This window comes from Halichoeres trimaculatus, unplaced genomic scaffold (assembly GCF_033239565.1).
Source record: "Halichoeres trimaculatus isolate MK-OKI-2021-1 unplaced genomic scaffold, fHalTri1.1 fHalTri1_scaffold_1, whole genome shotgun sequence".
Taxonomy (NCBI): domain Eukaryota; kingdom Metazoa; phylum Chordata; class Actinopteri; order Labriformes; family Labridae; genus Halichoeres; species Halichoeres trimaculatus.
Window position 1 is genome coordinate 20,519,755 of NW_027437179.1, and position 26,375 is coordinate 20,546,129.

At 38.7% G+C, this 26,375-nt stretch overlaps 2 protein-coding genes across 4 annotated transcripts in view; both read right to left on the reverse strand.

The window, feature by feature from the left end:
• Positions 1–18,027, reverse strand: part of chchd6b (coiled-coil-helix-coiled-coil-helix domain containing 6b) — a 60,509-nt gene extending 42,482 nt beyond the window's left edge. The window contains exons 1-6 of one of the 3 annotated variants that reach the window (XM_074679148.1): positions 17,750–18,027; positions 17,131–17,218; positions 16,756–16,810; positions 15,807–15,957; positions 2,000–2,020; positions 1,785–1,883 (exon numbers count right to left, since the gene is read on the reverse strand). In XM_074679148.1, the coding sequence (XP_074535249.1) occupies positions 1,785–1,883; positions 2,000–2,020; positions 15,807–15,957; positions 16,756–16,810; positions 17,131–17,218; positions 17,750–17,833 (498 nt within the window). In that variant the 5' untranslated portion in view covers positions 17,834–18,027. The remainder of the gene's footprint in view (positions 1–1,784; positions 1,884–1,999; positions 2,021–15,806; positions 15,958–16,755; positions 16,811–17,130; positions 17,219–17,749) is intronic. The other 2 variants (XM_074679158.1, XM_074679167.1) reach the window with 2 other exon arrangements.
• A 270-nt stretch (positions 18,028–18,297) lies between these two features.
• tpra1 (transmembrane protein, adipocyte asscociated 1) lies at positions 18,298–25,007 on the reverse strand. The gene is made up of 11 exons (XM_074680457.1): positions 24,819–25,007; positions 23,819–24,002; positions 23,493–23,625; positions 22,849–22,935; positions 21,665–21,737; positions 21,405–21,484; positions 21,189–21,299; positions 21,045–21,105; positions 20,734–20,836; positions 20,417–20,497; positions 18,298–20,335 (listed from the first exon to the last, which is right to left on the reverse strand). The coding sequence occupies exons 2-11, from the start codon at positions 23,989–23,991 to the stop codon at positions 20,065–20,067; spliced, it is 1,173 nt and encodes a 390-aa protein (XP_074536558.1). The 5' UTR covers positions 23,992–24,002; positions 24,819–25,007; the 3' UTR covers positions 18,298–20,064.
• Between the last annotated feature and the right edge of the window lie 1,368 nt (positions 25,008–26,375).

Below are 26,375 nucleotides of genomic sequence, written 5' to 3' on the forward strand. Positions count from 1 at the left end.
TTACTGATGGACATAATGGGCACAGTGAACGGAACAGATGAACAACTTTACAACGAGTCTATCTAATGGAGGAGAACTTACAACTCTAAGCATGAGCAGGCATGGAACAGCAGCTGCAGGGACAGATATGGCGATGCTGGCGTTAGGATGAGGTGATTCGCTTTAAAATGCCCGCTGAGCCAAGCGTTAACAGGCAGATAGATGGCAGATTGGCTGTAGGAAGAGCCAAAGTTTGGGCCATAGCAGCATGCAAGCAGAGGAAGAAGAAATACACTGAAAACAAGTTGCCAGAAGTCAAAAAAGCACATGCGCTATGAGCTTTACATAAAAGAGTCACAAAGGATGACAGTTCTGGGACTAAGGTGACTCACAATGGTGAATGTTTTTTAATGTATTACACAGTGCCACAAAGTAAAAATATGGATACCTGTATAATAAACACTTTCTACAGCAACACAAAAAACAGAAACTGAAGTAAAAATGAAGGACTTTTGCAGAGCTGCAAAAAGTAAATAACAGAGAGGAACAGTCCAAGACAAAGTTGATGATACAATTCAAGCATGCAACTTGAAAGACTTCTGTACAAGACAGGGCTGTGAGACTTCACCCCATCCCCTATCAGCTCCAGATTTACACACGCTTTCATCTCATTTTAGGATAACACATTCATACTACAGAGAACACTTATGAACAAACAATCTGTCATGTGTGTTGCAACGCAGTCTCCTCTAGTAATTTTTAATGGAAATAAAACTGTAAATATACCCACTTAATTGTTTTTTTTTTTTATTCGCTTTGATTTACTCTAACTTCAGCTGACAGTGAACTGAGCTGAACCAACCCACTGAAAATCTTTCAGCACCGTTGAGATTGAATGTTTACAGTGTGCCTGTCAGAAGTTTGGTCATGCTGTGGAGAGTATGCAGTGGATCAAAGAAGAACCTCAACAGCTGTACAAACTGAATCCCATATTATGACTAAAATGCATAAAAGGAGAGAAAGCATGCAAACGGTGAACACGGGGTGGCTCAGTTCTTTCCGGCATGCTCATATTTGTTCTGTAGAGATTTACACACAGTATGTGTGAGCATATTAAAATGAATATTAAACAATGCTTGGGCACTTGCTAACACATATTATCTCTAACACATGAGGGTAATGAGTGAAGCTGTGCTACAGCAGTATGAACATGATATGGTGCAATGAGCACAATGAAACTGGCTGGGGAGCGGCAGCAATGGGGCATGGATTTATGTAGCATTGAAATACAGAGAGAATATCATGACCATAAATACACACACACACACACACACACACACACACACACACACACACACACACACACACACACACACACACACACACACACACACACAGAGTTTTGTAATGTACATCTGCAGGTGTGATGTAGATCAGATGGAGCATCAGCAACATCCCTGTATGATCTTCTTTGCTCTTAGCTGAATACATGTGTGGATACACACACACACACACACACACACACACACACACACACACACACACACACACACACACACACACACACACACACACACCTTTACACACAGACATTACATTTCATCTATTGTAATCCAATCTAATCTTATCCTAACTTAACAGGCACATGCATCCCAAAAGACCACATCTGCAAATCCCTAGACTGTGCTCACTGCACTTCTTTCTGCAGCGTCTGTTTGATGCTTAAGGGCTGCTTCTATGTGTGTGTGTGTGTGTCTATGTGTGTGTGTGCGTGTGTAGGAGTGTGTGTTTGTGTGTAAAATCACCTCTGCTAGCAGCACAGATGATGTGTAATTTTCTAGCTGAATACCTCCCAAAGTGTTGTTGTGTGGAATGGTGGCGGCGGCGGCACACTCGCAGCCTCGCTTTAACGCACAATGAAAACATGACATTTGAATAGAGAAGAGAGAGAGAGAGAGAGGGAGAGAGAAAGGACGAAAAAGAGCGAGGAAAAATGAACAGCATTAGTCGTGTTGCTTACCCAGGCATCCAAATCTGCTGGCTAGGAGGGAGACAAGGAACGGGAGTTATTGAGATGGCAGACGGTATAAGGAAGATGCATGAGACATTGATGGAGACAAAGAGGGGGAGGATGAAAGACAGGTTGAGGAAGGATATAAGAAGAGGGGTGGAGTGGTGGATAAAGAAACAGTCAGGTGAGAAGAGGCGCGTGATAACAACGGAGGAATTCAGTGTTAAAGAAAAGACAGCTTCAGCATTTAGTCAAAGAGAGATCAACCCCATAAAACACACACTACAAATGTTTGACTGAGGACAACTTCAGCCAGATAATGTGACACCTGCATTAGTAATGACAGATGTTCTTCGATTTCTCTCAAAAATAAACCAGAAATGATAACAGAGTGTGATAAGATACGCCCTCTTTATTAGTACAGCACATACAGCAAATTCAGCTAATCATATAATATTTGGTTATTATACAGTAGGTATACAGAACAGAGGCAGGACATCGTATCCTGGTGTGGCACTGGTCCAGCATGAAAGAAAGAAATAGATTAGAGCGCTGGGTGGCTCTAATGTTAGCATGCCTCATAAAAACTCCATTCAGTTAAATGAGGTGGACTCACAAAGCCAGTTGCTGCAGAATGTGAGCTTGTGTGCTGGGTAATCTGTGTAACGGATACAGCCCATGCCATCTGTTTAACCTCCCAGCTCCTCGGCGCAGGCCCTAAACTGAATGTGCACCTGAGTGTGACTGAGTGTGCATGTGTGTGTGAGCGTGTGTGTGGACCCCCTGCAGAGTTCTTGCAGGGGTGTGGAGGTCCCATTTCCATAGATGACAGACTCTAGAAGAGAGGTGAAGAGCTTTGTTGTGATACAGATGCAGACAAACACACACATAAGCAGTTTGGTGTGGTCCATGGGCCATGGCAGACCATGGCATTAAAAGGTACAACCACTGGTTGTTTTTGCAGCTCAGAGCTCCCCTGTGGCCAGCAGTCAGGCGCCTCAGTCTGAACATTAAGAGTCTGGAGCAACTGCACTCACAGAAAAAAAGTCCCTGAAACTATTCCACACAGAGTAAGGCGCACATATTTTAGAATATTTTACCCAGAAACTCATTAATTTAATGGAGTTTATCATGATCTCTTTGTAAACATAATGAAGGTCGCTGGCTAATTTGCTTAAGGTGTCAATGAAAAATCATACACCAGGATGTATCAAAAGTCAATAACTCTCTGCAGACCTATTACAGCAGCGTTTCCACAGAAACAACTTTTCTCATCCTTTATCTTTCATAAAAAGTGGCTGTTGAGACATCACTAACCTTTAATTAAAAACCCAGCTGAGAAACACCACCAAATAATGCCAACAATAAAAATGCAGAGGACCAACTGTTTTTATTTAAAAAATTCTAAATCCACAAGTTATTTTGCAGAAGACATACACAGAAAACGCTGGAGCTGTTCAGATTGACAAAAAAAATCTCTTGCACTTCTGTTACTATAACACACCAACCATCTCTATGGTTGGCTATACTATGTCATAGCCAAAGAGCCCTTCCTTATCACACACGGGATATAGTCTTGTCCATGAATCATATCAGTAAAATCTTGGTTTAAGATATGAAAATGCAAAAGATTAACTCAAATGGTAAATTGATTGCACTTATATAATGATTACTTAATCCCCTTACAACTCTAAAGAGCTTTTATACCAAATGTGGCATTTACCCTTTAAAACACACACTCACACATTGATGGCAGAAGCCTGAACGTTAAGTGCTCATTTTCAAACCAGTGATAATCTCACATTCACTCACAATTACACACCTAGGGCTGTGCATTTCAGGAGCGGCTTTGAGTTCAGTATCTTCTCCAATGACACCATAATATGGAGACGACAGGAGCTGGGATCCACCTACAAACCTCTAGACTGAGAGATAACTCACTCTACTACCAAGCCACAGCAGCCCTCAACAAAATGAGCTGAAAAAAAAACCGACAAGACATGTTGCATTATCTAAAAGTTTCTTCTGATGATGTCCTAATCATGTGGGAGACAACAGAATGCCAGGGACAAAGTCATCTTTTGTAGGAATGCTTTAACAAGCTGTAAAAGAAAGCCCACTGAAACGCATTGTGAGACATGCTCTAAATTGAAGCCTTAGGACCCTTTTTTTTTTCCAACAGCTTGCACAGAAATCATTCATCCAAGCTGAAATCAGGCGTTAGCTAACAGAAATGGATGGATGGTGGTACCTGGCTGACAAGAGACAGCCAGAGGACCAGGAGCTTCTTGAAATAGTTGTTTCCTTTGATTGGTGAAAGCTCAACTCAACAGCAGGCTATTTAAAAAGATTTTAACCTTGAAAAAAGGGCTGCATGACTCTGGCAAAAATGTGAATCACAACTTTTTGGCATAGAATTGATATCACGATCCTCTGACACATTTTTTTTATTCCTAGTGTTAATTGCACTGATAAACTTTAAGAGAATAAAAATAACATTCAGTTGGTCATTCATAGAGATGGGTATTGATAGGATTATACAGGTACTAATGCCCTTATCAATTCTGCTCATTGATCCAATTCTTCATCGATTCCCTTATCAACTCCTCCTGTAAGTATACTGCAAAAAAAAGTCTGCTTCACAGGTTTTCTGTCAAAAACATTGTATTGTGTTTATAAGTAATAAATAGAGAATAGGAATCTCTTGTGAGAAATTAATTTACATTTCTCTGTGTTCAGTGGTTCTTAATAAAACTTCAAGCAAAAAATCTTGAATCAGAGTTTTTCTTGGAAACTGAAATTGAGCTATGATACCTAGAACAGAATAGACGACGTAAGGTCTGGCCACTCTGAAGTTATGTAAAAAATCAACAAGGGAATGGGTAACCATAAAGGGTAATGGTGTCGATGAACTGAACCATTTCTGATGTGTTCTTGACAGGAACCAGTTTTCAATACCCATTTCTAGTCATTCAAGTAGAGTGAACAGCATTCTCACTCTTTCCTCACTTAACAGCAGCCGGCAGTATTGAAAGACGCTTTACTGTTGGTTGAAGGCAGCGGCAGGGCTGCGTTTGGGGGAATTTGTTTACGATGTAGACTGTGAATTAAAATGCTTAAGAACCATCTGTGTTTAGAAATAAGGTCATGTACATGTGTGAATCGAGATTGTGATCTTTTAACAATTGATTGTGCGGCCTTTTATGACACTAGAAAACACAACAATCTTTTACCTGCGTGATGACACCCTGACTCTGATCTTGGCAGTACAGCTGAGTGGCATATGATGTTTTTTGCATAATTGACAGGCAGTGTCAGATTACATTATCTGTGATGCAATGTGATGTAAGTGAAGCTATTAATTTGCACTCATTACTCTATTTAATGTACTCCACTACAACCCATGAATTCCTGCCTACACCTACCCAGCTAACATGGAGTAAAACATGACCAGCACAGAAACCAAATCAATGATGACATTCAAAAATTAACTCACTCATTTGATGGATCTCAATTCATCTACCTGGCTGAACCATATTTGCTATGGCTGTACCATGGGGGTCACCAGATGCACCAGTTCAGTGATGCTTCATGCTTGATTTAGACTTGAAATCTGAAAGGAAGCAGTGTTTGCGTGTATGTGTGTGTATGCATGAGAGAGAATGAGTGTGTGTGAATGAATGTGAGTCAGTGTGTGTGCCCGTCTGTGTAGGAGTGAAACTGAAAAAGTGACAGAGATGTGACAGGATGAGACCTTTTAGTCTCCAACATCACCTCACATGGTGAGAAACGAGCTTGCTTGGAAATCAATTATGTAAATGCTGAATTATGCAAATGCTACATTTGAATAAATCTATGTGTTTGGGGAGGAACGAATTAGGTGTGGTTTTCTGCTTGCAGTTAGGGAAAGTGAGCAGGATGAGTAAAGAGAGAGGGATGAAAAAGGGGAGAGATGGAGACAGAAGAGAAAGGGAGGGCTAAAACAAGGATTAGGCTGGAGAATATCACTGGCAGACCCAGCTTGTGCAGTCAAACTCCTGATTTGGCTTTTTAATTAGGGAGAGAGACCGAGAAGAGAAAATTAGAGCAAAGTCATGGACAGCTCCCTTCCTGTCATCTTTCTTTGGGAATGAATAAGGTTTACACATTTATCATGCATCCCAGCAATAAATGCTCCTGAAACAGCTGAGTGCTTTCACTCCAGCTTTTTTTTTGCCCAGTGTTGATACTTAGCCAAAACCATTATGCTGGTGTGGATGGTGTAGGATTTACAGACTAAATAACCCAGTTCATAGAGCCATCTCCCAAAAGAAACACCCATATCTTAACATTGTTAACCTTATAGACCAGTTTCTCCACAACATTGAAATGAGTTCAGACTTTGGTGCAAAACTGTTCACACAAATCCTGTTCATTATTACTGCCTGTACCTTGCGTTCATTCAGAGAGCAGAGGCATTTGAAACAGTTAATTCAGTCAGCAAAGACTGAACCCAATTAGCGCACAACTACCTGATTAAAAACACTCAGAGACAAAAGAGTTCACACACCAATCAGAGCCTCGAATACAAAGATAAAAGAGGAGCATTATCAGAGTGAAATGTTTTTTCTATTGGCCAGTAATCCACATTGGGGATGTTGCAGTAAAGGATAGTTTTTAGTTCTGTTTTTGCCTGAAGTCTACTAAGAGTTAGCCATTCTTGGGTCTCTGATATTACATCTAGGGGTCTAAAACCTTTACTTTCATAAGAGCCATTTTGCTTCAGCTCACCTGGATGTAAGTCATTTAGGAGCCACAAAATCTACTTTATCTTCACAATGAAGACAAAAAAGTGTCTAAAATTCTAAAAATAGTAAAAATAATGAAAAAAAAAATCTAGTGAATGACTAAATGAGAAGTTTTTGTGAAAATAAAATTGTTACTATGATGTCTTAATTTTTTTATTTTTTACAAATTAAAATATTTTTAAAAAATTAAAAAAATTGTAATGTCATAAATTTGCTAAATTTAAGATACTTCAACAATTTGCAAAGTTTTTCAAAAATTTTGAAATAAAAAAAAAAAAGTTAAATTTGGAAAAAAGAAATTTAAAAAAATGTAAAAAGTTCCCAAAAATTTGCCGAAATTTCATCAGTTTGCAATAAAATTGTAATTTTCAAAATTTTCTACATTAAAAAAAATAAATAAAAAATGCAAAATCTTCAAAAAACAGATTTTTTCTAAATAAAAAAATGTCAAAAAATTGAAATTCAACAATTTGCAAAATCTTTAAAAAAATTGAAAGCCTTATTGCAAAAGGTGACATATATTTAATTATCCAAAATTATAACACAATTTTATTTAGTGTCAATGTCTTTAATCATCAATACTCTCTGTTAGAAAAATAAAAATTCTTTATTCCAATAATAATTTTTAAGCATAGGAGCCACTGCAAAGGAGTCAAAGAGCTGCATGAGGCTCCAGAGCCACAGGTTGAAGACCCTTGCTCTTTAGGGACTCAACTATATGTCCATAGTTTAATACATGAACACCTGTGCATCATGTACAAACCTGCATACACCAACAAAAAAAACACATATGAGCCCACAAATACGCATGTTACAGTAAAAATCCAGAGGCATGAATTGGTTAGTCTTGCTGTTTGCTCTTTAAATGTGTGTTCTCATCACATAGCTGGGGGAGGTTAAATGAATTAACACTTCATTAACAGCCTGCATTCTCACCACTGTCTGTCACATAGAGAAAAAGACAGAGATGATAGAGGGAGAGAATGAAGGAGGCGAGATGTTGGGGGAATATGAGGTATTGTGGGGAGAAATGAGAAGATAAGAAAAATGGTGACTTTAAACAATCTTTATGCTCTCATGCTTACTCCCTCATTCTTATTCTGCACAAACATACTCACACCAGGATCAAAGTGGTGATGCTTTGGGAAGTTAAACTTCTTAAGCAAATGGATCTGACATCTCCACTAATTAGCTGAAATGCACTTCCTCTTCCCTGAAAAAATCTAACGGACTATTCACAGGAACAAATTGGCAGGACTGGGCTCTGATCAAACTAAAAATTCCAATCCACAAACATACTAGCTCCCAAGTTTTTCATCCTGACCACCTGTGAAGTTTTGGTAAGCTCCCACTGGGTATCAGAGACCTCAGAATCTTTAAATTCAAATAAACCTTTTTATCAACAAACTGTCCAGAAAAAATCCTGGGATCATTTATTAACCCACTAAGCTATTGCTTTTAGGTAAGGATTAAATAAGGATTTAGTGATGACATGATGATATTTTGTGTAACTGAGAAATACAACAAAATAAGCCCCAAGCAAGGCTTTAATCAATTTAGCTTTTTAGGTCTTAACATGCACTTTTCTCGGACAACTTTCCCAGATGGATTTATGCTGACTTAAAAATGCACTCCAAAAATAACATAATGTATGCCCCTCATCAAGCAAAAGGGAAGATCTCACTGTGAAAACAGACACTTGTCAGAGCCAAACGATCAATGCCTGAAACTGACTTAGGTAAAAATGACATGAAATATAAATTTGAATTCAAATTGATCTTTATCAGCAAATTAAAACTCTTGCAATAATTTCACCCACATTTGGTTTTACTATGTGAGATCAAGCATCTGGCAATCATTACTTTTCCTCGGTATAATAAGTCTCTTCCAGCTGTCTCATTACATCACGACTCCTCTCTGATGGGAGACGTGTTGCACTCCTACACATTTGTCCTTTGAACCTACAGGATTTGTGCGAGGCGCACCCCCCTCATCTTTCTGCTCCGCACCGATCAAAATCTCCTCAGCGGTGAGCGCTCCGCTCGTCAGCAATTACCGTCGCTCGAGACGATGGGGGAGTGCTGTAGGTGTGTGTGCGTATGTGTGCGCGCATATTAGCGAATGAGAAAGTACGGGTGTGCACAAAGGGCTTAGCTGCTTTAACATGCAGAAAAGATGTCAAGTCTGTGATTACACTTGCTGATAACAAGTGGTTTAATCTTTAGTACGTGTGTTGCTATTGTATTATACACTGTCAGTTGCTATGAGAAATAGTTTTCACCTGTGTGCGTGTGTGTTGGGACATATGCACCTGCAGCGTCAAAAAACGTGTATTTTGAGAAGGCACGGTTACCCACTTTGTCTAATCGCACTAAATTTCCTCTTTCCTTCCATTTCTAAATGATTAACTATTCCTCTTCCTCCCCTCCACCCTTCTCTAGTCCCTCTCTTCCCTCCTCCCATCTTCTGTATTTGGCTAACAAGCAGACTTGGCTCTCTCTCGTCAGCTGGCAGTGAGGTTTAGGCATCTGAATCTATCACTATGCTACCCTCTGAGTGTCTTCTCTCTGTCTTCTAGCTCCTGCAGCCCGTCCCTAACCATGTTTTTCTTTCACTGAGCTCCCTGGCCTATTGCTCCTGCGTCCTATCTGCACAAGCCACTGACTGCTGACACATTTTTACCATAAAAAAAACTCTTAACCCTTGATTTGTTTGAGGGGAAAAGAGAAAACTAGTGGGCAAGAGGAGAAAATAAATCATTTTTAATGTGTGTAAATGCTTGGCTGGAGTCAAAGAAGGCACTGTTAATGAAGTGTGTTTTTTTACATTTGTGGAGTATCAGATTTCTTGATAGTGTAGCTTCATTATCAGCTTGGCAGTGATGTGCGATCATTTGTTGAAGAGCATTGGTTTCATGCTTCCTTTTTTAGATGTACACTGTCATGTAGGGTCAAGGGGGAAAAACAGGATTATATGGGGACCTGCTGTATGCAGCTGAAACAACACGTCCATCTGGTGCTAGAAAGCAAACACTCAAGGCAGCTGAAGTGATAGGAATAGACAGATTGATGTAACCATGGGCTACTTTTGTGAGAGCGGCGAGATCGTGGGCTGCCTCTATATCACAGATTTATTCAAGGTGAAGTCTTCAAACATACCACTGACAAGATAAAAGATATGATAGTTGAAATCATTTCATATAATACAGATGGAAATTAACAAATGCTCAGTGAATAACATAAAGGCTAAACCAGTAAAATTGAAGGAATTAGATGAGGCAACAGTAAATAGATCTATTGCAGAAGGATTATATTCTGTAACAAATGCCCTTAAGACTTAGACAGCAGGGGTCCTGCTGGTTAGCGAGAACATCTTGCAACTGAAAAGCTGCATATTCAGTGCAAAACACATTTTCAGCCTTGCCAAGTGTCATTTCCCAGTGCTTTGAAGCAGCAGAAAGGCAGCACCGTTAGCATGCGAGACTTCATCCACTGTGGTCCGAGTGTTTGTCATCTCAGGTCTGACTTTAATGAATGTTGGGCTTCTCACCCTGGTTTTCATCATCTTTCTTTTGGACAGTGTCAAATGCTTCTCTCTGAGTCATCCTTCACACTCACTCACGCGCACACCCACCCACACACACACACACAAATACACACACACAAAGGTCTGGTAGTTGAAAAAAGGAAGATAAAAAAGATGAGAAACAGAAGAGGAGGAAAAAGGGTGGTGGGAGAACATGTTGCCCAGGAGCACATGTCGCTGTGCGGAGCAAGCATCCATCCTGCTTCTCATCACCTCAACAAACCATCCATGCTTCAACAATGCCACCTAGTGACGACTTAAAGAGCTACTGCACCCGTTTCCTCATCTAACACTCACAAATCCACCCTTTCCAAATACACCAGACGTAGCATCCAATAACCATTAACAGGCAGCTGCAGGTAATACATAATAAAATGTGATGTGGTAAGAGGTAGCAAAGTGGGTCTGATTTCACAGAAAGGGAATTAAAACAACTTAAATGCAATTCTAGCATCCCACTTCTTATTTCCTCCTTAATAAACCAAGTGTGACAGAGACATTTTGTAATGCACACAGATATAAGAAGACTACCTGCTGCCTCCTACTTGCAATCTGGCTGGGTTGTGAAAGGAAAGGAAGGTGTGAGAAAATGCTGACATAAGAACTGACCAAATGGGCGAGTCAACTCATATCACACATTTCAGCAGGAAAATGTAGAGCTGATAAAATTTTCATGTGAAGATTTAAACCCAAATCTTCACATGAACTGACTAACTTAACGAATGTTTGCATTGTTTGAGTGTTTGATCATTGGGGTAATTCAGCAGACTGAAAGGTAATGTCAATGAAACACATTTAGACATTCATCACTTTATTACAAAGTCTAGCAAACGGGTTTGAACACAGTGGGACGTGATATGCCATATTAAGAGATACTTTCTTTTCTCATTGAAATGGATGAGTGAACTGCCTTCAGAGATAAGAAACTTTTGGGACAAATAAAGCAAAATCAAGTTTAGACATAATCAGTGCGTAAATAAAATTAAAACATGCATATCAACCACATTACACATGACTAATATTGAAAAGGATTGTTGGGTTTGCAAAACTACTCTAATTTAATAGAAAGCAGTGGAATTTTGTTACATGGTACTTTCTTTTAGGTTAGTTTGAATTAATGCTGGCTATAGTAATGTTTTGGTTCAATAATAGTTTATAATTTGTTATAGCAAGTGAAAGCTTGCTCTCATCATTTTATTGGACTAGAAGCAAATTATCCAAAAAGCTACTAATATTCTCATGCAAACCCCAACAAGTAAGTTACTTCTTAGAAAGCTTTTGAAATCTAATAGCTTAAAGCAGATACTCGTTATTACCTCTGCTTCTATATGTGCTTATGTTGCTCAGCCCTGAATACCTATGCATACTAATGGCATTTATTTGCAGCAGCAATGACACCTCGGAGACAGGGGGACTAGTCGGGGGAAGAAAAACAAACCCAGAAGGTGCTAATGAAAGAAAGGAGAGGTGAAGAAACGAGGTGTTAATGTCACATGTTGTCTCTACTGTTTCTTCACTCAAGGTGTTACTGCTGGGGCCTAAATTTGGCTCAATGAAAAGGGATGATGACATCACAAAAGATGCTTTATATACACTTTTTGAGCCCATGGGATGGGGGGGCTTGCTGTTACAGTGACAGTAGTTCAGCATGTTGGATATTATCTGCACAAAGGTAACAAGAAATGTGGATAAAGAAAGAATATGAGGAAAGAAGACAAATTGGATAGAAGAATGCTTAGAAAAATACATTTTGGGATATTTTTTAACACAGCTTAATAAGAAATCACATAGTCTTGACCATGTTCAGCATTTTTTTGGTATCTATGTTATGCAGCCATGAGCTATAAGTAAGTGCAGCAGCTCTGGTTAAAGGCGACTATCATAAAGCTATGGCCAACAATAATGAAAATATGATTAACTTATGAAGCCAACAAGTGATTCTGTTGATGGCTAGCAAGGATGTCGGGTAATAGTTGACAAAATAAACCAACTTGAAACCAATCTGCAATCATTATCTGCCTCTAACACAAACTTCTTGATACTCCCAGTGTAGATGGTGGTAAGTGTTCAACAATTTCCAATTTCTGCATTGTTTACTGTTCTGTTAGCAACTTCAAAAGCAACTGTCCCTTACCCTTACACTTGTCTTTATGTACATCCCTTGACAAGAACCCCTGTCTATAACTATCTTTTGTTGAGTGAATTTTGTAATGATATGGTGTTGTGTTGGCTGAAATGAAAAGATTCTTGTACAGATCTGTAAAGAGAATGCAAGTTGTCAGATCTATCGTCATGAAGAGAACAGTACAACTTTGAAAATTTTTGTTGAATGAGGTTGGATCAGTTATTTCTGATGTATTTGATTGGCAAGATAAGAAATGCTTCAACAGTGTGGAGCAGACCTATGATCTTTGAAGACTGTCAGCTGGACTTACATGCAGATATCTGTTCTTAGAGTTTGATCATTAGATTTATGCAGATGGGTGCTTGAATAAATCCTGTACTACTCTGCAGATGTATCATTCATTGTACTCTAAAGATGATGATATGGATCCACATTTTCACTTTGTTTCCATTATTGCATTTCAAATCATGGATTCACTGTTTTTAGTTACGTGTATCAATGAAAACTTTTAAAACTTTTGGGGCAAACACTTATGTGGCAGGAACGAAAAGTTCATTCACTGGAAAAATAAAATATAGGAGGAAAACAAACTGTCAGATTACGCACAATTACAGAGCAACTTGCTCCAAACACAAATGTAAATGACACGCTTCAAAAAGGTTAAAATATGGTTTGCAAGACACAAATAAAAATGAAAAGGACTGTGAGTGGCCCTTGCAAACAGATGACCTCATACGATGAAGATACATTCCTCAGATTTATATGAGCACAAGCACACTTATTTTTACATATAACAAACAGTCCCAGTAGGAGCTGAGCCAGGAGTAAATGGCTAATGTGAGTTTTTGTGACAGGCAGCCTGAGGCTGCATGAGGCACAGCTCCGCTCTTTGACAGGTGTTGCCTCCATATCTTCCTCTCATTCACCTCACCGCCTCAATGACACACAGCCTACCTGCTGGGAAGCCAGGAGCGCAGATGGGGAAATAGGCTAAGGGGTGCTATATATATTTGCGGGTCTATTGTGAAAGAGTCACAACAGTATGTGTGTGTGTGGATATCTTTCTGAATACCTGCTCAACAAAAAAGGTGTATTCTCACTATGCTCAAGTTGAGAGTTTAAAAAGGGAAACAGGGAAGGTGAGGCCAGCTGTGTTGTTAGATGGCGAATAAACAGCCCCTGAAGGTGGATTATAACTCATCCACTTTTCTTAAGTGTAATATACTTCAAACTCACTGCATCACAGAAAACACGCGCCCACAAGAGTTTAAGTCCAGCACATTCTTACTGCCACAATGTCAAAGCATATCTAACTGAGATAATTAGATGGTTGGTTTATTTTGTAAAGGACTTTATATATTCAAGATAACCATGTGTCCACATTGCCTTTTTTAGTGTCAAACACTGAAAGTATGTATTTTAAATAAGAAATACAATAATAATAACAATACTGCTTGTATGAGATAAAGTCCAAAAATTAAATCGTCCACAAAGTTTCAAATGTTGTTAAAGCATGATTAATCTTTTAATTGTTTATATATTTTCTGTTTTTCTTGTATTGATGTAACTGTTTGGTATTATGATGTGTGTTTGAGTGGTTGAAAATGCTCAACAAAAAGCTTGGCCCTTTAATTGACTTTTAATCTTTATCAAAACATTTATCAAAACATTCTAAGCATGAGTACAGACAATGTAGACCAAACTGAACACACACACACACACACACACACACACACACACACACACACACACACACACACACACACACACACACACAAACACACACACACACACACACGCACACACACTAATAGGCTCTTTTGACTTGGCAAGTCATAAAGTAGTAAGCAAAGTTTTCAGGATGGTGAATTTGGTTTCACTTTGCGATACTTGAGCCTAGATGCTGCCTGCTTTGTTCAGTATTTATTACAGCTGGCCCAAACCCAGAAGAGAGACCGCAGTACAGATCCACTGGGGAGTAGAGGGAGAGGCAGGAAAGCTTTGGGAAATCCAGAGCGTGTTATTCTCACTCAAAAGTGAGTAGAATAAACACAACAGAATTAGATTTGGAAAATGACTGCTACATCTTACAGCTGATCATATGTGAGTGACACTGCAAACAGGTTGGGCATTACAATACACTCAGACGCACTCCTCTACCATTCATATCTTTCTAATCACTTTCTGTAACAAAATGCACAGGTGCAAGTGGACTTGTAACAAAAATTGTTACAAAATGTGAAAACATTCATCTGCAAGCAATTGGAAAAACATGGAGCTACCGCTTAGAGCACATTCAGACCACAGTGGATGAAATTACTCCTCTTAAATGCAATGAATTGAAAATTAAAACCCTTGTTCTTGCAATGACTTGTAATGCTGTGGCTCTGACATCAGGAAGTGTAAATTTTCATGAAAGCTGAAAACATTTTGTTGGATCCTTTGTTCACCTCTCATAGAGTATTGTCATGACCAATAAAGCTTCCTGAATTGGACTGTCTTCATCTCACTTCTTACATCAAACATGATCCAAAGACTAATTACAAATTCAGCCCATAAAAAAAAATATACATCATCTTACTTATGGTGCTTCCACACAAATAAAAAAACGTTTACACTCATTGCATTCAGTCATCAAAGGATTCGCAAGGACTGACAAACCAGAGAAAAGAAGAAACGCAGAAATTGAAATTGCTGTTTCACTATTATTAAGTTCTAATGATGTTGACTGTACAGATGATATCAGGATTCAAACTAGACTGAGGGTTTTATGGTGAAGTGAAAATGGATGTAATTTCTAAAAATGACAGCACTGCATAATGTTACAAAATCAAACAGCAAAATAAGTCTTAGTTATGCCAGTTCACAGCTGAGATGTTGTTTTTAAGACTGAACAGTAGAGGGTGCTGTTTGCAAAAATAAAAAAAAATGTAAGCGGTAGAAAAGTATGTGGTGAAATATGTATAAAAGTCCCTTTTTATCCACTTTCATCACAGTCTTATCAGGTGAAAAACACATTTTAAACTGGGGTGATACTGAGTTTCTCCAAAAACTGCTGCATTGTCAAAAAAGAAGGTTTGGATAAATGAAACCAAGCCAAATAAGATGTAAGTGGTTATAAAAATTAATCACTAAATGCTAAAAAGTCATGTTTTAGGAACTAGCTTAGACAGGTGGCTGGCTTCTTTAACACAATATAAATACAGAAAAGAACAACAGATTATTGGCTGTTAGACAGCATATATCAGAACTCATCAGGGACCCTGATGTACAAGTTATAACTATGACTTTTGGCGAAGACCCAGAAAGCATCACTTACCAGTAACTTAGCCTTTTCTTGCTCTTCATGCACTCTTCCTTTCTCCATGATGAGAGCAGGGGTCAGTCCATCCAGGCCTGTGACTGAGCTTCTCTCTCTTTGTGCCAGCTGAGCCAACTGCTCCTCCACCAGAGCCTGCTGACGCTCAAAGCTGAAGGAGGGGTGGATAAGAACTATTTTAACCTTCGACCTTTATTTGTGGAATGAAAGTCTGGCAGACAAACAAACACTTGGTCCCACTGTGGTGGTTCACAGTGGAGTCACAGGTTTCTCACATTTTTCTGATAATCAACCCAAAACAGACTTTTTGGTAACATGCAATCAAAAGCAACAGAATTTAAAAAGTTAACAACATATCTGTGTGTTAGTGGCCCATTAGATGTAAAAGTTTTAAAAACACAATATAGACCATGGGACATGTAAACTCTTGAGAAAACATTAAAGGTGTTATACAGTATAATTCTACTTTACTGTGTGTTACATAGTAACTTTATACTGTTTGCCTTGCGGGTGAGCATGTCAGATTTACCAGCATATAAAACTTTGGAGGCTCAGAATGGTTCATGATCATACAAACAGCATAGCAGCATGCCTGTTACTTCACACAGGCAGTGTTGACAGGTCACTTGACATGTGTATGTTCTCCATAAACACTACAATTAGCATCAAGTGTCTGTCACCTTCAGGGACTCACTGCCTGTGTCAGCATGAATCTCAAGCTTAGCATATATGCTTGGTTCAAATATTCTGCACAATGTGCTTTTTATCAAGCTGAAAATATGGTAACTGCATAATAACTGGCATACCAGGAGGGTATCAAATTCATGCCAGTCAATACTCATGCACAACCATAATACACAAACAAGAGTACAGATACAAGTAAAGCAGACGTTTTAAGTGTGACTGAAAAAGTACAATGGCTTTGACTTTGGTGTGACCTACTACCTACTTTTTGCGTATTTCTTCCTGGATGTCTGAGCTGGAGGGCCCTGATGGTTTTGTACCTGACAATCAAATGGAACAAACAAAAAGATTAGACATTTGTTACCAGATTATAAAGGGATTTGATTCTGGTCACTGGTGTCCCCATTGGTAGTGACTTCCCTAATACCAAACTATCTATTCTCAACTGACCAAAATATGCCACCCTTCTACCCATGTCTGTAATACTGACGCAATAATCAGCTAAAAGAGTACATTTTGTGTTATATACTGTAGCGTTAAAGGAACATGTTTGCTGAAATATTGAAGCTCTCAGTTTAACTCTGAAAAAGGGACAAGCCTTGTGGGACATTTAGACCACAGTAGACTTAGATAGACTCACTTGGAGGTGGTTTCTGACCATCTGCTGGTGGCTTGACGCTGTCAGACCCCTGAGACTCCCTCATCCGCCGGAGAACATCATCTGAGAGCTGGCCAGGAATGTGTAAGTTCACAAATAAATAATCAAAACACAAACATATCATTGAATGACTTTTTATGTAATCACGCAAGTTCATGACAATTTGGGTTCACGGGGTCCAAATTCTGTGTTAATAACGTTATATTGCATTCAGCCTCTATACTTGTGCTGTCCATGTCCACGTCTGACGTCACTACGTAGCAGTTACATTTAAGTTGCGCTGGGAAATTTCAACATTTTAACGTTGTCGTGCCGAAAGTATGTCCATGTTATTTTTTATTTCAACCAAAAAATTAACGCCATGAATTCTCAACTCTCCGTTAGACGAGTCTAAGTTAAAGCTTTTTTTCTTGGAGAGTGAAACACTGACCGGACGTTATGAGGTGAAAGCGGGTATGACAGGAGTCATTTGAGGACATGAGACCTGTCAGCCTTCAGCCTACAACGTAAACGTCGCTAGCCTAGCTCTCTGTGCCTTGCAAGAATACCGTTGTTCAAACTCTCATGTCCAACGATAAAACGAAGCTTCATATTTATCTACCTTCACTCCTTCAATTACTGTGACCTTCTCGTCTTCGTCCAGTCCGAATGACACTTTCCTGGTTTTGCTGCCATTGCTTCCCATGGTGAGCAGCCTTCGGTTCCCACCTTATAAAAATCAATAATAAGCTCCCCGTCTGCTGCTGGGACAGGGACACATGCAGATGAGAAGGCAGCTGAAGGCGCCGCCAGAGCCACCGGTGCCTAAAACACTTCAATAAAGGTCATTCTGGCGCTGCAGTATCCTCACTGCTCATTCGTTGGATGAAATAATTCAGACCCAATGATTCGCAGTCGTGTGCTATCTTAAATCGACCAAGGGTAGGTGGGAATTGTAGTCTATCTAAAGTGAAGATGTATTTTTGTACTTAAAGGAAAATACATAAATAACAGTTAAGGAGGAAACAACTGTGTGCCCAACACGAGGAAATGGATTCAGGAAAGCGTGTCCTTAAAGTAATTACATCGAGAAACCCAAGAGTGGAGTCCTCGTGTACTGACTGAGCAGAATCTACTGCAGCACCTAAACCCGCCACCATGCGGTGTCTTTTTCTTCATATCAAACATACATAGAGGAGTCTATGGTTTATTTGGAGGGGGTCAGGAATAATGGATACATTTAAAGAGTATGGGCTGAGCATGATACAATTAATGCACTTTACTAACAAAGGCAATACATAGATCACTTGCAAAATCATTTAAACCCTGACATCTTCTGCTCTAAGATGGTGAAATGAAAAGTCATCTTATGTTTGCTTCAACTCACAATTCTGACTGCAAGCTCTCATTAGCACAAAAATTGATTGGTAAACATTTGAGAGTACAGAACATACTGTGGTATCGGGGTAATGTATAACTTTGTATCTATTGCTTTTTTTTAGGATTTGGGGGAGAATAAATTGAGCAACTGTTAATACAGCTCATTACCGTTTATGAATACTGCTAGCTTGAATACAGTAACCTGTTAATTTTTGATGTGTAGTTTCCTCAAAATACTCACTCAATCCCCATTTTTGGGGACGACGTGTAAATGTGGTGTGAAGAGGTTTACAACACAATTAAGTAAAAAGGATGTTAGAAGTTGGGTGAAGAAGCAACATAAAAATCAAGCCTAAAAGTAATAAGAGTGAAAAACAGCTCAGTTGGTCTGTCTTTAGCCTTACAATGACACTGTAGCCTTACAAATAGTCCTCTCTTGTCCATGTGGAGTTAATATAATGAAACTGCATTACTACCATCGTGTGATACAGCCAAATTGAGCAGTATCATTCAGGTCGTATTTGGTCACATGTTGTGACTTAAAAACCCTGAAAATTAGGGAAACAATATCAACAGGAAACTTAAAACTAGACTTGATATAAAGCATATATGTGCAGCCAGCAAAGCAAAACATTAACGCCAATAAGAAAAGAATGCATAACTTATTTGAATTACATATAAGGCTCCTTTTATGTTCAATCACATTCAAAATAACACATCCTAAGAAGGAATTTAATGTGCGTTCAGCATAAGGAATGATAGGTATTGAATTGGAATAATAAATTAATGAAATTGGGGAAAATCGAGGATAATGATTTTCTCTTAAGTCAAAGCCAAACCTAGCAAGATCAAGATCTTGCTTGCTGATCTTGGGAGCTACTGACACATCATTTTAACACTGCCTGTTCAGAGAAGGGGCAGAACCTGCTTCCTTGCTTGTGCTGTAAAGACACACTGCCATTTGGTTTAAAAAAAAAAAAAAAGCCAGTTTAGCTAAAAATTTGATACAGGCATGAGGAGACTATAGTCAGCTGAGATACTGTTTCTCGCTTTTGATGGGAATGCCAAGATGTTATGTTTTATCAAAAGAGTGAAAGAGATGGGGTCTCCTTAAAAGGCCGACTAACTTCAATATAAAGCACTAATCAGTAGATGCATGATACTGGAATGACAGAAAATGTGTTAAGATGAGTTGGAAAGCCTCCACAATTAAGAGGAACAGAATTCATAAGAAGTTTGTTGAGGCTGCAGTGGGAGGACAGCCCTCCTAGTGTGGAAATACAGCAGCAGTGCACTCTGGCAACAGTGTTACAAAAGCTTTGCGATTATTCATTATCTGCCACTTCACTGGCAAGCAAACGCCTCTCTTTAAGTGTCCATTAAAAGGTTAACTTTTCCTGGTTTCAAAGACCAAGATAACCCTTCCTCACTGTCCCACAAATTTGATCAGCAATCTTTTGGCTAACTCCTCTGATTGCCAACCAACAACCCCCCACCTTACAACATGTAAGTCCAGTCTTAGGTCCTCATCTTCTGATCCTTTCTTCTTTCACTTATTCATACATTAATAGGTCTCCAGCGGTCAGCTTCAATACTGTTAATGCTGCTGGACCCATAGGGCCCAGAGGCGACATCATCCAGGTATGCTCCAACCACACGAGAGCTGCCTGGACCAGAGCCATCGATCTGGGTGGAGGAGTAGTACAGGCCCTGGTCAGTCAGCTCCTTACGGCCGAGGGTTGCAGCAACAGTTGGGGGAAGGTGGACGTCACTTTCATCTGGCTCATCGATCTGTGACTTGTAGGAGAACAGGATCTTTGGTTCTGAGCTGGAGAGAAGAAAGTAGATGTGAAATAATGTAAGACCATATCAAGAATTCTGTGTGCTTTGTGTGAGTCTTCATACGTACCCAAAGAAGCCCTTGAGGAATGTAATATAAATGAGCGGCGCAAAGGCAGAGAAGTAAAGGAAGGTGGTAACATCAACACAGCTGCATTAGGAAATACAAAACAAAGGTTTTTGAGTCTTCAGAGGACATGGGAGTTAAAGAGGTGCACATGCAACAGGTTTCTGCTAAAGAGAAATTTCAATCAAAAATCAAAACATCTTATCTAATACTATTGCTTAAATCTAAGTGAACTCTAGTGGACCCTTCAGAGAGGTGACTGAGCCCACAATACGACTAAAAGAAGACCAGCAGTGTAAAGTTAAAAGTGTTATACTGACCAGAGTCCTTCTATAACTCCAGCACACAGCAGAGAGCTCCCAAGACCCTGGACCAGGTTCAGGACAGAGAGGATGGCAGCATACACATAGAAACTCCTCTTGGCTGAAAAAAAGGATAGGAAATTCTTTTTTATACGACACATTACATCAGCAAAAAGCCTGTTACAAGCTGAGGTACATGCTTTTTATATTAATGTATTTTATTTTAAAATGTTACTCTTTTCCATCATAACAATATGGTTTATTCTGATAACCGCTGATTCTCTCACAGGTAATTTTGAGTCTCAACCACAGTGAAACCAACAACTTACATGGAAGAGATATCCTCTCCCTCACTGGAGTCTTAGGCAAGATCACAATCAAGGAATAAATCTGTAAAAAAAATATTAAATATCATTTCTCATGGCCTGGGCAGGTATTACATTTTTGAAATGCTGCACAGCTGCACTCCTTACAAGGAAGAAGAAGCAGGAGCTTGCCAACCAGAAGTGCCGTCCTCCATGACCGTAGATGTTAAAGTCCTCAGCAGACAGGTGACTGTCTGGGTACAGAATTTCTAGTGTGCCCTGACAAAATGAAACACTTGGTTTTAATTTTATTTACAGACATACTGAGAAATAAACAGAATTATATGATGTTGAATGAGTCTTTTGAATGTAATACGTCATTACCTGTGTGATGGAGTAGCCCAGAGCCAGCACAGCAGTGATAGCCAGCACACGCTTTATACTGGATTTACTTTCCAAGTGGCCTAATAAATAAATAAATGAAGACAGAGGCATGTGAGGTACAAAATATGTACAAACAATGACTTCAATCCATCAATTGATTTACTAACAAAGAGGGGAAATATGATGTGAAGCAGATGTGCAAAAGACAGGAATGTCACATTCTCAGTAAAAAGGAACTGAAACAAGTAGAGTAAACTAACCAAAAGCCAGACCCAAGATGATGACACTGAGCTCAATAGCTAGCAAAAAGAAACGGGTGATTTCCCACAGCACCTAAAGAGACAACAAACATCATGAGAAACCACAGGAGCAGATCAGAGCTGCTGTTTTATCACACATATTGATCCAGATCCAGAACATAAACTCTACAGGACAGGACTCTGCTCTGAAGCATTACATAATCACATAGACATGTTTTTTTTCTACACTCTTAAGCAAGACAGCCTGAAAGTGTATTGTGGGAACAGTGGGTCCATCAGTGGTAGCACTACTGAGATCAGTCTGGTATGTAAGGAATTTCAGCCATGCCTTTGTTTTCTCAGACATGAATGCCTCACAAAGTCATGTTGAAGCGCATATCAGCTCTTCTGGTTATTAAATTTAACCAACAAACTTTAACAGAATGCCATGAAAGCTTTTTTTCTAGTGTATGCAATTTTAATGGTGCAAAGCTGTAATCAGTCATGGGACTATTTGTAGTGTAAATGTGATATGGAATCCACTTCCCCATGAGGAGGTTTCACCTTTAACAGGACACAAGTTACTGTATCTTATTGTGTAGATGAGCATAGGTCAGCAAAAGAGTGAAGCCTAGAATGTGTTTCTAGTTCAAGACAATGACGATTCTTTCTTCAACAAGTACAGAGTCCAGTTGAGCATTACAATATCCCTGCATTGATATACTGCTTCATCAAAATGCCATATTAAATATTTTAGTTGTTTTAAGCAACTGCTTTTGAAAACTACTCAAGGGCAGTATAACAAAAAAGAAAATAGTAAAAAAGGAGCAATCAGCAATAAGATTATGTTTTTTGATACTGGTATAAGATTATGTTTGAGCTTTTTTCATTACTAAATCTAGTTAGATTTTAAATTCAGGTGGAACAAGTTTTTTTTCCTGAAAATATGCAGTGCAAAGTTTAGTTAACATTGAAACAGTACCTTTTAGTAACCAGCTAAACTTACTCATATAATCAATTTGTAAATAAGCTTAACAGATAAACTATTTTTCCCTTAGAAATGTAGAAAACATGAATAACTGTGTTTCATAGGAGTTGTCTTCTTTTCTGACATTCAAATTACATAATATTTGTTAATGATGAGATGTGCAAATACAGATAGGATCTTTACAACAATAGGAATCATGCTTGGTGTGTTTCCTTACTTTGTCTATGATGGTGGCAGCACTAGACGCACTCACAGTCATGGACACTACCGCCCGGGTAATTCCAACTACTGCTACAACAAAAACCTAAGAAACACACAACACAACTTGTTAGACCAGTCCTCTAGATTAGGACTGGATGGATATTATGCAAACACTTCCTGGAAGCTGATAGCAGCAATGCGTTGCTTAATACTGGTGAAAACTATCTTCAGACTTCTTTTATAGCTTTGTCAAGCATGGCTGAGGTGAGACAGATATCAAACCTCTGTTTCTAGATTTTCATTACAGCATCAGAGACACTGCAGATAGTGTTCATTTAAAAAAAAAACAAAAAAAAACAGATCTATTCCAATATAATCTGAACAATAAAAGCTCAGAACTGTTCCTAAAAGGTGATTTGAATTATCTCTTGAAAAAATGAAAGTAAAAGCTGTTAAAACAGACATGCTTCTCATTTGACTGTTATGGTTTGATACCACAGGGGACTTTCCAGCCCTTCAAATCATGTTTGCCAGTTCAGAGGCTGATTCAGTAAATCCTAAATAATGAATTGAAGTGATTCATAGAACTGTAATGCAATCTTAAGACATACTCGACAGTTTTAACAGTCTCTATTAGGGTTTCTGTTGTTTGTATCTTACCAGCAAGTAAAAGGTTACAAAAATGGGGCTGGAGGTGAGTCGAATCTTTGCCCTGGCTGAGGGCAGCTTCCACATCAGGAACACCAAAAAGGCCACATTTGGCACTAATAGAAAAATGTCCCAGAATCGCACCCTAAGACAGAGAGGTCAATATCAAATTAACAGTTTGAAATTTCCAGAACTCTTGAGTTTTTCTGCAAAGACTCCAACATCTTAATTTATTGGCCTATTCACTGTGTATTCACCTTGATCAGGACTAATGTAGTTTTCATTTGTACTTCCTTAAAAATTTCATCACTTAATACAATCTCGGTCAAAATAAATACCTGGAGTTTCCGACATCCTCGTACAAAACTTGAAGGCATTTGTGAGGTTTGGTGATGTTGCTTTCAGTATCAGGTTGCCAAGTTGGGAATGCTGATGTGTTCTCCAGCGGTGTGGGTGTAACACTGCCATTGTATTGAGCAAACCTAACCACAGCAGTCACTGTGGCTAGCATGGTGTCAGACCCTACAGGAACAAATTCTGATTGTCAGGATCAGTGAAAACACAATACTGAAATATGCTAAACCAGAACACATTTTTTTTTTCAAAAATATATATACATATGAAGGTCTCCTCGAGTTGTAGAAGTATTTATTAGAGGTTTAAGAGTGCATGAGGCGTACAGCTGACTTTTGTACTAAACAAGCACTCGGCACAGCTTTCTGTGCTCAACATTATGTAAGAAGCTTAGCTGCTTCATCGGCTATGCGTGGTGATCTGGGTGCTACGCTTTGAGATATACTTAAGACAAATTGTTGGAATAAAATTTGTCTTACTCAAAGTCGAAAGCACTTTCAGGTTATAGCAACTTTCCTCACTTTCCAGTGAAACATAAACATTACAAAACATCGACACATGTAAGACTATTCTTACTGGAGCTGGTTTAAGTGGATACTGTACAGCTAATTACAGTATATCAAAACCTTAACTACTTCTTATGGTTTAAGTCTATCGTGATAATAATACTTTCTGTTTACAGGTGATCGGGAGATTTTTGACGTCAGCTAACGATGCTAACATTGGTGAGCCTTAAAAACTAACCAGTATAGCGGACGGAAGATGTCTGGCTTTTTGAGTCATACAAATATATCATTCAAACCTCCAAAAGAGCATGCCACAGATATACGGACGTGTATAACGGTAACTTGTTCTGTTAATAAAGTAACATAGCTTTAAAGCCGACTAGCTCACGTTAGCATCATAACAAACGTGATACTACTGCAAGTGTAGACGCCGACCCGACGTAATGACAGCTTTAACTGGGAAAAATAACCAACTTACTGTTTCAGTGTGCGTGGATTCAAGAGACCAAATATTGAAACGCGTTTTAGAAAATATATGACTTCAGAACATGGTTTGTCCGCCGTGATCGATCAATAAATTGATCACTGATACGGGACATAGCTGTACCCGATGGTTTCGTTGACAAAATTTCCCGTGTGGTCATGTGACACCACTCTCACCACACAAGATAACAAAGTATCGCGAGAAGATAACGTGGCTGTCAACGGGGAAGTCTGTAGTACCAGAAGTTACCATGTATTTCTTTGCTGATATTGTGTTTTTTTCTATCTTAAATTTAAGGTTAAAGCCAAATCTGTGCAGGGCAGGCACACCAAAAGTTTTATAATACATTCTCCAATCTTGCCACTACAATATACAGGCATGTAAATTCAATAATAGCTTATAAACTTTTTTGAACTGTCAGGTAAATTTAGCTCTTCAAGAGATCCTACAATACATATTTGTGTAACAGTTAAGGATTTAAACAGGCACAGGCAGGTGAGCTGACTGCAGAACCGAATCATGAGGTAAAAACAAAAACTCCCAGACTCCAGGAAGAAGATTCAAAACATTTTTTACACATTTCTCAACTCTGTTATAGTCAGTATGTCTACGAAGAATTATAGAACTCTTTCTTGTGATCACGCAGTAAAGCATATTCAATGTTTCTTGAAGCTTTTGGGAAACCTCGGTAAACTCCTGATTAACAAACCTCTAATCTTCAGCCAGTATGAAAAATGGCTGTTTTGTTTGGAATGGTGACTGAGATAAAGTTAATCTGGGGACTGTGGAAAATGGACTTTGGACTCATATGTGATTAGTGTTTAAAAGACAGCATGAACACTGAGTCTAGTGAGACTGAGACTTTATTGTGAAGACAGAATAAGTTTGTATAAAACCCAATAAACGAAACCAACTACATTTAAGTGTTTCCAATGTAAACATTCAATGTAAATATGTTATTTTTGTAAGCATTCAAAGTAAAACTGATTTTGGGGTGTTACCTACCGTATATGCATAAACCTATGAACATACTGGCATATTATTTATACTTTCTGTTATCATTTTACTTCAATAATGCAACATTTTACAAGGTCATTAACATATTTCTCCAAATCAATTTTTTTAGGCGACTATTTAATACATATATATATATATATATATATATATATATATATATATATATATATATATATATATATATATATATATATATATATATATATATATATATATATTAGCACACTTTTAGCACATAGATTATTCCAAGAACTGTATTTTTGACAGTAAGACACTGCTAAAAGTCTTGAAATTTCTGACAAAAGTATTTTTTTACTCTGTACAGTCAAAAATTGATGATGATACTCAAATCCCACACCTGACAAAGCCGAGGTCAATCACAGTCCAGGACTTGGGTGGCACCAGGGGGGCCCAGTTGAATTTCAAGGAGGCCAGTGCCAACCATGGACACCATGCCAACCCTAAGACAAATCACAGTCAAAAAACATGCTCCACCAAATGAGATAAGTGGTATAGATAACAAATGGGTGGATG

Bases quoted from the DNA above. Each gene is read 5' to 3' on its own strand.
- tpra1 (XM_074680457.1), bottom strand. From the start codon at position 23,991: ATGCTAGCCACAGTGACTGCTGTGGTTAGGTTTGCTCAATACAATGGC. The intron at 21,485-21,664 runs GTTAGTTTACTC...TTTATTTATTAG, and splicing joins CATCTTGGGTCTGGCTTTTG to GCCACTTGGAAAGTAAATCC. The intron at 21,300-21,404 runs GTAATGACGTAT...TCATTTTGTCAG, and splicing joins TGGGCTACTCCATCACACAG to GGCACACTAGAAATTCTGTA.